The sequence below is a fragment of the Phycodurus eques genome, chromosome 18, assembly GCF_024500275.1.
Source record: "Phycodurus eques isolate BA_2022a chromosome 18, UOR_Pequ_1.1, whole genome shotgun sequence".
NCBI lineage: Eukaryota > Metazoa > Chordata > Actinopteri > Syngnathiformes > Syngnathidae > Phycodurus > Phycodurus eques.
This window is the reverse complement of record NC_084542.1, coordinates 10,357,675-10,369,723: the sequence shown is the minus strand read 5'-3', so window position 1 is coordinate 10,369,723 and position 12,049 is coordinate 10,357,675. Positions and strand designations below refer to the sequence as shown.

General features: G+C 40.5%; 1 protein-coding gene across 1 annotated transcript in view; it reads left to right on the top strand.

Moving 5' to 3' along the window:
* Positions 1–12,049, top strand: part of rngtt (RNA guanylyltransferase and 5'-phosphatase) — an 81,483-nt gene that overhangs the window by 6,155 nt on the left and 63,279 nt on the right. The window contains exons 5-7 of the mRNA XM_061705087.1: positions 1,210–1,285; positions 4,789–5,038; positions 9,800–9,909. Coding sequence (XP_061561071.1) covers positions 1,210–1,285; positions 4,789–5,038; positions 9,800–9,909 — 436 coding nt within the window. The remainder of the gene's footprint in view (positions 1–1,209; positions 1,286–4,788; positions 5,039–9,799; positions 9,910–12,049) is intronic.

The following is a 12,049-nucleotide window of genomic DNA, read 5'->3' as shown; positions in this document are numbered from 1 at the left end:
GGTCTCTCTTCTGCTTTGGAGCATCATTTAATGAATCCCAATCAGATGAATTTCAACAAACGCCTGTCTGGTTTGCAACACAGAGTGCTTGAACATAACGTATGAGTCTGTGGCCGGTCTTTACAATTGTGGTAATTCCATAGTGTTGTAGAATTTACATATGACACATTCACAAAAAAGATTCCAACAGTTGACGCCAAAGCAACACTCAATTTGCTTTGGGCTGACCACAAAAACACTCAATAGATTTTCACCAAATAACAGACGATCGGTTCCAAGAAAAATTGCAAATTCTGATCCGACGTATTGACATTTATAGCCACTCCCACCACATTTCACTTGTACAGCTGGGTTCATGACCCTTGTCCTGCATGCTTCTTGTCCTGTCCTTCCCTCACAGGGTGTAACACTACTTCCCCATACAATACTCATATCTAATGTGTCATTGTTCTACATATATAAGCATTTACTTTTCTCAACAATTGGTGCTTTGTCGTTTGTATTCTTTTCTCACTCCCCTCTAGAAACTTTGTTCTGTTCCACTGATCGACTCTGATTCTCAATAAATATCCATTATAATACTAAGAAACCACAGCGGCAGCTTAAAAACTCCACTGTGACACAGTAAACTCTTCCGGCATAAAAAGGATACAGATCCTCCATTCTAATTCACCTAACAGCCGAACAGGACAAAAAAAAAAAAAAAAGCAAATGCCGATCCACGATTATGCGGGGTTTCACTGTAGTTTGCGCAGCAGCGTAAGAATACATTATCATGTGGCAGAAGGTATGCTCAGTTACCAACATTCTCACTGTTTTTCATTGAATTAAATTACATTTATGGCCCAGAAGTGTTTTTCATACAATTATTTACTGTAGTTATGACTTTGCTACTGAGTTAGTGAGCGAGACTGTTTTTTCGGATGTGCGTTCAAATTCAGTTTACGTCCTCGGTCATAAACTGGGGAACCCCCTCTATACATATTTGTGCATTTTATAATAGCTCGGTTTTTGTTCTTAGAACTGCTTGGGTTGGCGGGCTTGATCAAATGGTCTTTGGCCCACCTGTTGTAGGTTCTCCACCCCTGCTCTAGCTGATGATCTTTGTCTTCATTACTTGTTAATTCATGTATGCATAATATATTATTCTCCATCTGTAATCATGGAAACTATTTTTATTGACTGTGATGTTTCTCTGGTGTCCCAAAGGAGTCCACTGCACGCATGGGTTCAATCGGACAGGCTTTTTGATATGTGCCTACCTGGTGGAGAAGATGGACTGGAGGTAAGACTTTGACCTCTCTTTCCACACTTTAACTGTTGATACAGTGTTTTCCTGCTATATATGCGCCCAAGCTATTTCGCAGCTTTTTACACCGTTATTATTTTTTTTCCGTACATTTGCTTACTGTAATGTCCTCGCATGTCAGAAAGGAGAGCCACAAGCACTGTTGCATTTATTAAAAGCCGGGAGAACAATAAAACACATTAACACAATGAGCACCGTCGCACAGGAGCTGCTGTCAGCCACAGCTCACACCCAGACACTCGCACGCAGACTTGCTGATGTCACCACACCTCTTTAAGGCACATGCATGTTATCCAACAGACAGATGCTACAATACATACAGTAGGTTCTATACATTTTATACATGCAATATTTTTCCATTTTTAAATGTTTAAAATGTGTTTAAAAATTATGTTTTAATAAGTTTAAGTATGTTAAAAGTGTGTGTGTGTGGGGGGGGGCTGAAAATATTTTCATGTAGTTTCTCTACATCATAAATTTCAGCCTATTGTGTGTGGATCTTGAACAGATCTGGGGATTCACTGTAGTTATAAGAAGATTGTTAGTGATTAGTTCCCCCCACAATCTTGTTGCGAAAGGTCTCTCGCAATAAGCTCAGCCATACAGTATTTTGCAATTCAATTTCATCTGCCGATAATGTAGTTCTCTTCTCGATTGTTACCATATGTCGGATGACACCAAGATGTCACTACCAATCAACACAGGTCACACAAAGCTGACCAGTTAGCAGAGTTTCTCGCTCTCATCCCAGAGATATTTAATGCATGACAGTGACTGATCGTGCTGGGTGGGTTTTGGAAGCGGGGGTCTTTAGACAGAGGTGGGGCAGGTCATCTCAGAGGACAAAAATGCCTGGAAGGTGCTGCAGACGTGGGCTGATTAAACCCTCCCACCACCCACTACTTCCTGTGTAATGAATATTCCCAAAGCATTAGGCTCATCCTGTGTTGCGAGATAATGCGACTATTAGATGAACTCCTTGCATGCAGATTTTTTTCCACCCTTTCGTAGTCTACAAGTATTACTAAGTAGTTGTAATTACCAAGTCATATATTATTAGACAATCAAAATACAAGGGATCAGAATTCACTGTAGTCTGTCTACGCTAATGCACTAGTAAAGTCATAATTAGAGTAGAGCTTATAGGACTTGTTGGCACAATCCCTCCAATAGTCAGCACAGCTTGTTGCTTGATGTCTCGAGTGGGAAAGGGGTAAACACACACTGCGGTCATCATGTGGGCACCCTCAAACGTCAGTGTTTTTGAGGATTTTACGCCGAAGACACCTCCTGAGGGCTCAACGGCAACACCTGGCGTTTCAGGTGTGCGCCACTCCCTGTCTTTCTCCCTCATCAGTGAACTCACAGCCCAGTTTAAAGTCCTTTCTCTTGATTCACAGTGGTGGTATCTCAGCTTCTGAAAGTGACTTCACTATTTGTCAGAAGACCTGTCCTTTCACCACAAATCTTTTCAGGAGCCTGCTTGTGGTCATAGCAAGCATCCCTCTGCCCCCAACTTGTACAGGGAACACCTTTGTATGGCAGTTGCGTTGTTCTGCCTGGGCTGCTTTTTCACTGTACTTTAAGCGTTTCTGCTCATATGCTTCTTCAGTAGAAGCTTCCCACAGTACCCCAAGTTCCATAATTTACAAAAGTTGATGAGAGGTTAGCCACAGGATGTGTTCTGGCCCAGGAATAGTTTTTACTTTTTCTGCTGGGAAACCAAATTTGTGGTCAATGTCGACTCGTATTACCCAGTCGCGGGCCCGGTCAAGGAGGGTCAAATTTGCTTTTGATGTTGTTTTGACTGGGCATTCACCTTCTGTCAAAAAAGGAATGTTGCTTGGAAGTCCATGCATCACTGGAGGGAGGCATTGGTGGTGGTTCTCCTTCCTTCAAAGATCATTGCCAGCTTCTGCAAGACGTCCCTCGAGGTGTAACGACCTTTGGACAAACTGGGCTTTCACCCGGTGCGGGTGTGCTTCAAGTTTGTAGGTGTTTGGCAGAGTGCACAAATGGGATCCTTACCGTTTTTGGGAGTTAGAAGAATATCGTAGATGGCTCTGATGATAAAATTGAGTTTGCTTCCTTACATTTTCCAAAGTTCGCTCTGGGTAAACTTGTGATGTTCCAGATTTTCTCAACTGTTCTGCTGCCCGTTTGGACTGAAAGACTGCCTTGGTGCACCTTTCTGCGTCCTCTTGACGCAGAACCTCCTCCACTGCAAGCTTTTTTTTTTTCTCGGTTGGCTGTAGCCTAGTGTCACGTGGGTTGACTTGCGCAAAACCGTGTTCTTCCCTGTTCAACATGTCCTTCACTGTCTCCATCCCTGAGAGCAGGTTTTGCCTTTGCTGTATTGTCTCTGATAGATTCCATTTCCTCTCAGATGTCAGTCTGGGGGGAATGCACATATAGCTGCATCATGAGACTCAAAGTCACATCCAGCCTCACTTTGGTGCACTTGTATTCCTCCGTGAGGCTCGAACCAGGCATTTCCAGGGCACCACGTCTATGTAAGCCGATGTTAATGAGGAAGCGTGGGAGTCCAAGTCATTTCTTATATAGGAGCTGACTGTCCTTTTAACTTTGAGGATTGGTATATCATAGACTGTGAGGGTGCACATTAGACATGGGAGCAGTCCAAACTGCAGGGACCAAAGTTTGAGCTTACCATTAAGTGGGTCTTGTTCATGATGATATGGCTTCTGATGGTTTCCTCTCTCAGTTGGTTACTCTGTACTGACTCTTATCTACAGTAATTTAGCCGCGTCAATTGGTGTGCGGCTGGCTGTGTGCTGCAGCGTCATTCAGCACCATTTGTGATGACTCTTTATATATATATATATATATATATATATATATATATATATATATATAGTTTAATGTTTTGACCAACTCGTATAGATAATAATGACACTAATCACTCAGTATGATAACATGTTGTTTTACACCACTGCAAACCACCTGGGTTGTTACATTTGTATATCTCTTGTAGTGTCAATCTGAGTAGTATTATATTTGTAATATTCGATGTAGCTCTTGTTGGCACGGTGGACAACTGGCTAGGACATCTGCCTCACAGTTCTGAGGACCCGGATTGAAATTCAGCCTTGCCTGTGAGGAGTTTGCATGTTCTCCCCCTGCCTGTGTGGTTTTTCTCCTGGTACTCCGGGTTCTCTCGCATCCCAAAAACATCCATGGTAGGTTGATTGAAGACTCTAAATTACCCGTAGGTGTGAATGTGAGTGTGAATGGTTATTTGTTTATATGTGCACTGCGATTGGCTGGTGACCAGTTCAGGGTGTGCCCCGCCTCTCGCCCAGAGTCGACTGGGATGGGCTCCAGCACGCCCGCCACCCTAGTGAGGATAAGTGGTACGGAAAATGAATGAATGAATGATGTAGCTCTTGTCGATTGTGCAGCATCTAGTTAGGGTACGAGTTTGAAATGATAATCCTGCCTGTGTTCGCTCTTATCAGCGTGGAAGCAGCCGTTGCAGCTTTTGCCCAGGCCCGGGCCCCTGGGATCTACAAGGGTGACTACCTCAAAGAGCTTTTCCGTCGCTATGGGGATGAGGAGGATGCGCCTGCCGCCCCCACGCTGCCCGAGTGGTGCTTTGAGGATGACGACGGGGAAGTAGATGACGACGGAAACACAGTTGGCCAGGATTCTGGCCCCAGCTCGTCCGGGTCAGCGCCTGGGAAACGAAAAAGGGAGAGGCTCAAACTGGTAGGACTTTTGTGCACAAATACAGTAAATGGATGCTGCATTACAGTCAATGCTCTTTGGTGGTGTTGCTTCAACACATTTAAAAATCTTCTTGTTTGCTTTTAATCCCGAAAAAGGAAGCACCGAATTATCTCAAATTGCATATGATTCAATTTCTCCAACATTAACCTGATTCTCTCACTTGCACTTCTGAGATGGAGTCATTACCACTGTTGAGTGGTAAAAATAACACAATAAAAATACTTAAAGACAATCACTTGTATAGGAAATTATCCCCAAAAGCAAAGGGTAAATCCTTAAGTGCATTGAGAGCCTCAACTAAGACAATTTCCATTGCTTTGAATATGATAGGCTTCAGCGTCGAGTTCTGGAGGGAGCAAGCTGGCAGGCAGAGCTGCAGTTTGCACACACTGCATTACTCTGGCATCATTAAGGAGTACAGTCTCTTGTTGAGTGGCCTTCTCAAGGTTACTAGCACTGGTTGGTGGCCAATGGGCTCTTTTGAGAAGTCAAGTATTCACATTTGCTTAGATAAAATACATTTCAGTTTAAATCTTATTATGGGAAAACATCATCATCAACATTTATCAACAATAGTAAGTACAGTCATCAACATAAATGAGTGCACCACTTTGAAAAGTAAGCTATTTATCTCTTTCTAAGGGCCTGATTTACAAAGATGCCAAATAGCGGGTGCTATGTTGTGTGTTTTCGCAAACAGATTAAATGCTGTTAGTGGGAGTGTTGCGCTTGATCTACTAAGATTTGATCTTTTACAAAGATTACAAATAGTGGTCACTAAATTGCATATTCAATCACTCACAAAGATTACACACATTGTTGGCAACAGTTGTAAAAGTGTTATAGACCGTCATATTTCAAAAGAAAAAAACAATTTCCACTTTAGCTAGCTTTGGTTTTCACCACAGAACATTTGGGAGACTACTGAAAGCACAAATTGAAGTTTAGAATCGTCAGTGTTGGTGAAAGGCAAACAAGCATATTACCGAGTTACAGAAAATTAATCTATTGCTCTGATAATTTTGGGGAAGCCAACAAGAGCATAAGCTATGTTTTGTTTGACTTGTCCCGAGGGCATGTGAACTTTGTGTATCTGCCCATCCGACATAATATTGCACTTAAAACCTGGGACAGCACACCTGGAAAAACTGCTCTGGGAGAGGTCAGCATCAATTGTCACAGTGCGCTGAAATGACTGCTTGTGACTGACTCCAAGTCAGCCCTTAGATCATTTAGAAGCTCCAAATCTGTCTTGCTAAATGGCGGATCTGTCACAATAATTTTTTTTCTGGCATTTCAAACATTTTTACACGAGCAGAAGTTCTTTCCGCCTCCTCATTTTTCCTGCGCTATGGTAGCACTGCTTTGTGTGATGGTTTGCACATGCATTTCAGACAAGCTATTTAAAGACAAAAAAATCGGCCACTGTAAGGTGTCTTAAGTTTGATAAATCACATTGTATGTGCTAAATTCATCTATTTATATATATTCCACTTTGAATGGTCCTAGAATAAACTGTGCGGCAATATTGCCTGTTTGAGAGAGACAATTCTGGGTGCGTCCGGTTAGTACAGCTGCTCCCACATCTATTTGCGTGAGCAATCAAATGTCCACCCCCTTTTGGCATGTGCAAACCTTTAGCAGATCTGGCCCTTTTTGAGCACAAGAACAATATTTAGAAATTTGATGATTATTTGATTCACCTGTGGTTGTATTCTTCTGAATTTGAATTTTAAATTTGCTTTGATTGATCATCTATTATTGGTGTGTATTGAATTTTGCAAACTTGAATTTGAGTTATTTAGAAAAAAAAATGTTTTTGTCTGCGCGTACTGACGTATCTTATTTGCAGTCAACAGGCCTCATTCACTAACCGTGCTTATGCACAGATTTGTGTTCAAATCATGCATACGTACAAATTTGTCATTCATCAATATGTTTACACTGCACTAGTTTGTGCTCGTACTCTGCGAACAAATTTCGAACCTCCTCAGACCATGTGTACACACAAATAATACAGGATCAGCTATCAAGAATATGTCAAGCGCACATCTTTTGTACCCAAGATGTACAACGTAAGTGAGCTACAGTCATTTATAAAGACAATAATAATGACTGGTGATAATCTCAAACAAGGAATTTGCTAATGGGTTGACTGTCCTAAATAATGAAAAGTATACTTCTCATCACTTTTACCCATTTATTAGTGAATGAGGCCTATTGGCCCCCATTTGTGGGAGTGTTTTCTAGTACAGTATATAGTATACCATAGAAATATTCATTCTGAAAGGAAACTTAAGCATTAGTAACTCATCTTTTGGGATGTACAAATTTAAATTGAATACTGTATGTACCCCATTCTAATTTAAATGTAGTATAAATGTAATCTTTCACTAACTGTGGGTGTTATATATGATACGAATGTTGTACTTAAATATCATACATTTGTTGTACTTAAATATCATACATTTCCTGAGACGGTAGTCAAGCCTGCCCCTGTAGCTGTCACATACTGTAATTACACATTTAACCTATAGAACACTATCTATCTGTTTTTATTTTTTAAATTTCACTTGTCCTGAGCACAGACAAGCGGTAGCCGGAGCCTATCCAAGCTGAAAGGCAGTGTAGAACCTGCACTGATCATATGTCAATCACAGGACAGAGACAGACAACCACCCACATTCACACCGATGGGCAATTTAAATTATTCTATGAAGATAGCATATTTTTGGGAGAACACTGTAGAAACGTAACACAGAAAGGTCTAAACTGAGATTTGAACCCACATCCAAACACAAACTTTCTGGGTGTGAGGAAGAATTGATGACCATGCGCTACACTTGAATAATATTGTGAAACAAGTACACAGAATTTCTCCAGGTAATGAAGAGGGGGGGGGGGGGGGTGTTGAAGCAGAGGCGCAGGGTTATCAGGTTGAATTAATACAACCCCAATTCCAATGAAGTTGGGACGTTGTCTTAAACATAAATAAAAACAGAATACAATGATTTGCAAATCATGTTCAACCTATATTTAATTGAATACACTACAAAGACAATATATTTAATGTTCAAACACATCCCTATGAATTATGTACAATCCCAATTCCAATGAAGTTGGGACGTTGTGTTAACCATAAATAAAAACAATACAATGATTTGCAAATCATGTTCAGCCTATATTTAATTGAATACACTACAAATACAAGACATTTAATGTTCAAACTGAGAACCTTTATTGTTTTTAGCAAATAATCATTCACTTAGAATTTTATGGCTGCAACATGTTCCAAAAAAGCTGGGACAGGGTCATGTTTACCACTGGGTTACATCACCTTTTCTTTTAACAACATTCAATAAACGTTTGGGAACTGAGGACACTAATTGTTGAAGCTTTGTCGGTGGAAATAATCTGAGAAGAATCTGGTGAAATCACTGCATGTAAGCAGCAAGGCCGAAAACCAACATTGAATGCCCCGTGACCTTCGATTCCTCAGGCGGCACCTCATCAAAAACTGACATCAATGTGTAAAGGATATCACTACATGGGCTCAGGAACACTTCAGAAAACCCATGTCACTAAATATCGTTCGGGGCTACATCCGTAAATGCAACTCGAAACTCTACTATGGAAAGCAAAAGCCATTTATCAACAACACCCATAAACGCCGCCGGCTTCTCTGGGCCTGAGCTCATCTAAGATGGACTGATGCAAAGTGGAAAAGTGTTCTGTGGTCCGACAAGTCCACATTTACAATTGTTTTGGGAAATTGTGGACGTCGTGTCCTCCGGGCTAAAGAGGAAAAGAACCATCCGGACTGTTATGGACGCAAAGTTCAAAAGCCAGCATCTGTGATGGTATGGGGCTGTGTTAGTGCCAATGGCATGGGTAACTTACACATCATTAATGCTGAAAGGTACATACAGGTTTTGGAGAAACAAATTCTGCCATCCAAGCAACGTCTTTTTCACGGACGCCCCTGCTTATTTCAGGAAGACAATGCCAAACCAGATTCTGCACGTGTTACAACAGCGTGGCTTTGTAGTAAAAGAGTACGGGTACTAGACTGGCCGGCCTGCAGTCCAGACCTGTCTCCCATTGAAAATATGTGGCGCATTATGAAGCGTAAAATGCGACAACGGAGACCCCGGATTGTTGAACAGCTGAAGCTGTACTTCAAGCATGAATGGGAAAGAATTCCACCGACAAAGCTTCAACAATTAGTGTCCTCAGTTCCCAAACGTTTATTGAATGTTGTTAAAAGAAAAGGTGATGTAACCCAGTGGTATACATGAACCTGTCCCAGCTTTTTTGGAACGTGTTGCAGCCATAAAATTCTAAGTTAATGATTATTTGCTAAAAACAATAAAGTTTATCAGTTTGAACATTAAATGTCTTGTCTTTGTAGTGTATTCAATTAAATATAGGCTGAACATGATTTGCAAATCATTGTATTATGTTTTTATTTATGGTTAAAACAACGTCCCAACTTCATTGGAATTGGGGTTGTACATAATTCATCGGGATGGTGTGATGTGGACAGGTAAGCTAAAAAAAAAAAAAAAAAAAGATGAATTGGTGATATTTTCCAGAGGCTTGTCAACACCGCCGAGAACAACTGTTTGGAACAGTTTCAGCTTTGTGAAAAAGTGTCTAATATATTTGGTGTAGGAGGGAGTGTGTGTTTTTTTTTTTTTTTTTCCTTCCAACACAGATTTCTTTCATTCTTCCTCCCAGGGGGCAGTATTCCTTGAAGGTGTCACGGTAAAAGGCGTCACACAGGTCACCACGCAGCCCAAACTAGGCGAGATCCAAAGAATGTGTCAGGAGATGGCCGAGTGGAACAAGTAAGTACAGCTTCTTCTTTTGTGTTCCTCCTGCTCCTCTGGGAAAAGGTGTGTGCATGCGTTTGCATATGTGGGTGTATTGTGAGAGGCTCATTACTCTTCAGTCACCGCACCCTCCACCCCACCCCCCCACGATCCTGACACCTTGATATAGGCGAGAGAGTCAGGAATAGATTTTTCTTATATGAGAAAAATGCAGCTGCTGCTTTTTAATGAAATGACTGAGAGTTAGCGCTGTCTCAACAGGAACAGTCAACACTATTTCCATTTTCTGCTGTTTCCAAAGTTGTTTTACCTGTATGAGTGTCGCTAGATTTGATTAAACTACTGTCCAAATGTTGTTACAAATGTATTGTAGCAGTGTTAGTGTTTCCTGCCTTATTTACCCGTCTACCTAGTTAATTTCAGTGCATAACAAGTATGCTGTCAACAATCTATAAATGCCACATATTTATATAGACTTGTGTAGTATATCCAACATTAGTAACAAGAAGAAAACATATATAAACATGCTCATACGGCTTTGCAACAAAGATTGTAGATCCATCAAATTCACACCACTCAATGAGGAAATCAGCAAAAATATGCACCTAAAATTGCACAAAAACTTCGAGCAGTCTTCATGCAGAATCTCATGGGTTTTGCACTCAGCTGCAATGTATTTTTTTTAACTTAAGCAAAAACTACTGCCACACGGCAGACATTACTCCTTTCTACTTTGTTAGCACCTTAGCAAGTTAGCACATGCTGTTGTTGTGATCACGTGGGCTCTGCATGCCGTGATCCGGTCACTGCTGGATAGAAGTGCTAGAGCGGAACTGGGAATAGACTGCTTGTATAAGAGTACTGACATCGGAGATTTTAGATCTAGTCCAATATAATCCGATACTTGTTTTTTAATTTTTTAATTTTGGTTGTTTTTTTGCTGATATCGGACCGTTATCCAATATCAAATATTGGATCGGGACACCTCTAGTAGCTGTAGGGTGGTGATGGAAGGAGTACACACTTCTCCTCTCCTGGTTGCTTATTACAATATGGCTAAATTGACAATAAGCTGACATCAATATTAAAACAATTACACAGCTATTGTCAGGTGAATGTCTTCATTTAATTGCTAATAACTCAATCCAACTGCGTGTCTTTGGGGCTGTGTGCTTTACTCGCCTACAAACGGTATTTTTTAATTGCTTCATGAAATGCAATCAGTCGGGAGCAAGATTGTTTATCACAAGATAATTGACACTTGTTTGAGTTGAAGGGAAATCTTTAAAATGGGACACATACTACCTTCTTGCTCTTTCAATCTGTGATATAATTCAGGATGCAGGTCAGCGACGCTCCCTCTTGATAGCTTTCGAACATGCACTGCAGACAGTCTTTGCAGTGTCTGTTGGCTTGCCCTGTTTTATCAGCCACGTAGGCAATATAATCCAAGGTGACACTGTATGCATCTGGAAGGTCTGCAGTAGTGCTAGTTTGTATCTATTTCTTGTCACTATTTCTCTGTCTTCCTCACATGCAGAAAAAAAAATGCAGCCCACTTGAGACACAGTGTTGGAAAGAGCTGTCACTGCAATTTCTTTCAGTTTTTAAAATGCATGTTATTGTATCGTTTTTGACGGTAAGGTACCACAGTACTTTTTTTTAGTACCTATACACAGTGCAACCTTAGAATGTACAGTGAAAAGTTAGCTCTGTTTAGTCTTGTGTGTAGAGGCTTACTTGCCAGGCATAGTAAGTACGCAATGAATTGTTTTTAAATTGTATTTTTTATATAGTGTTTTTATGACAATATGTTGCCTTTACACTCATCACTCCCAACTCTATCCCCTCTTAACTTTGAAGATTGTATTTGCAACCTTTAATGTATGAACAAAATCTAGTGCGTTATCGTTACATTGAGCCATTTGTGAGCCAGTTCTTTATTTAATTTAATGTTGTAAAATGAGTTTGAAATTATATTAAACTGTGTTGGGTTTATAGTTTGTGGTATATTTACAGTTTCATAATCCATCTCCCAAATAAAATAATTACCATATACAAATCTCAGACACAAAGCAGTAACCTTTCAATGATATAATGCATGATATGCTATCAAAGCACAACTAAAAAAACTTTTTTATGCATTAAAGTATAC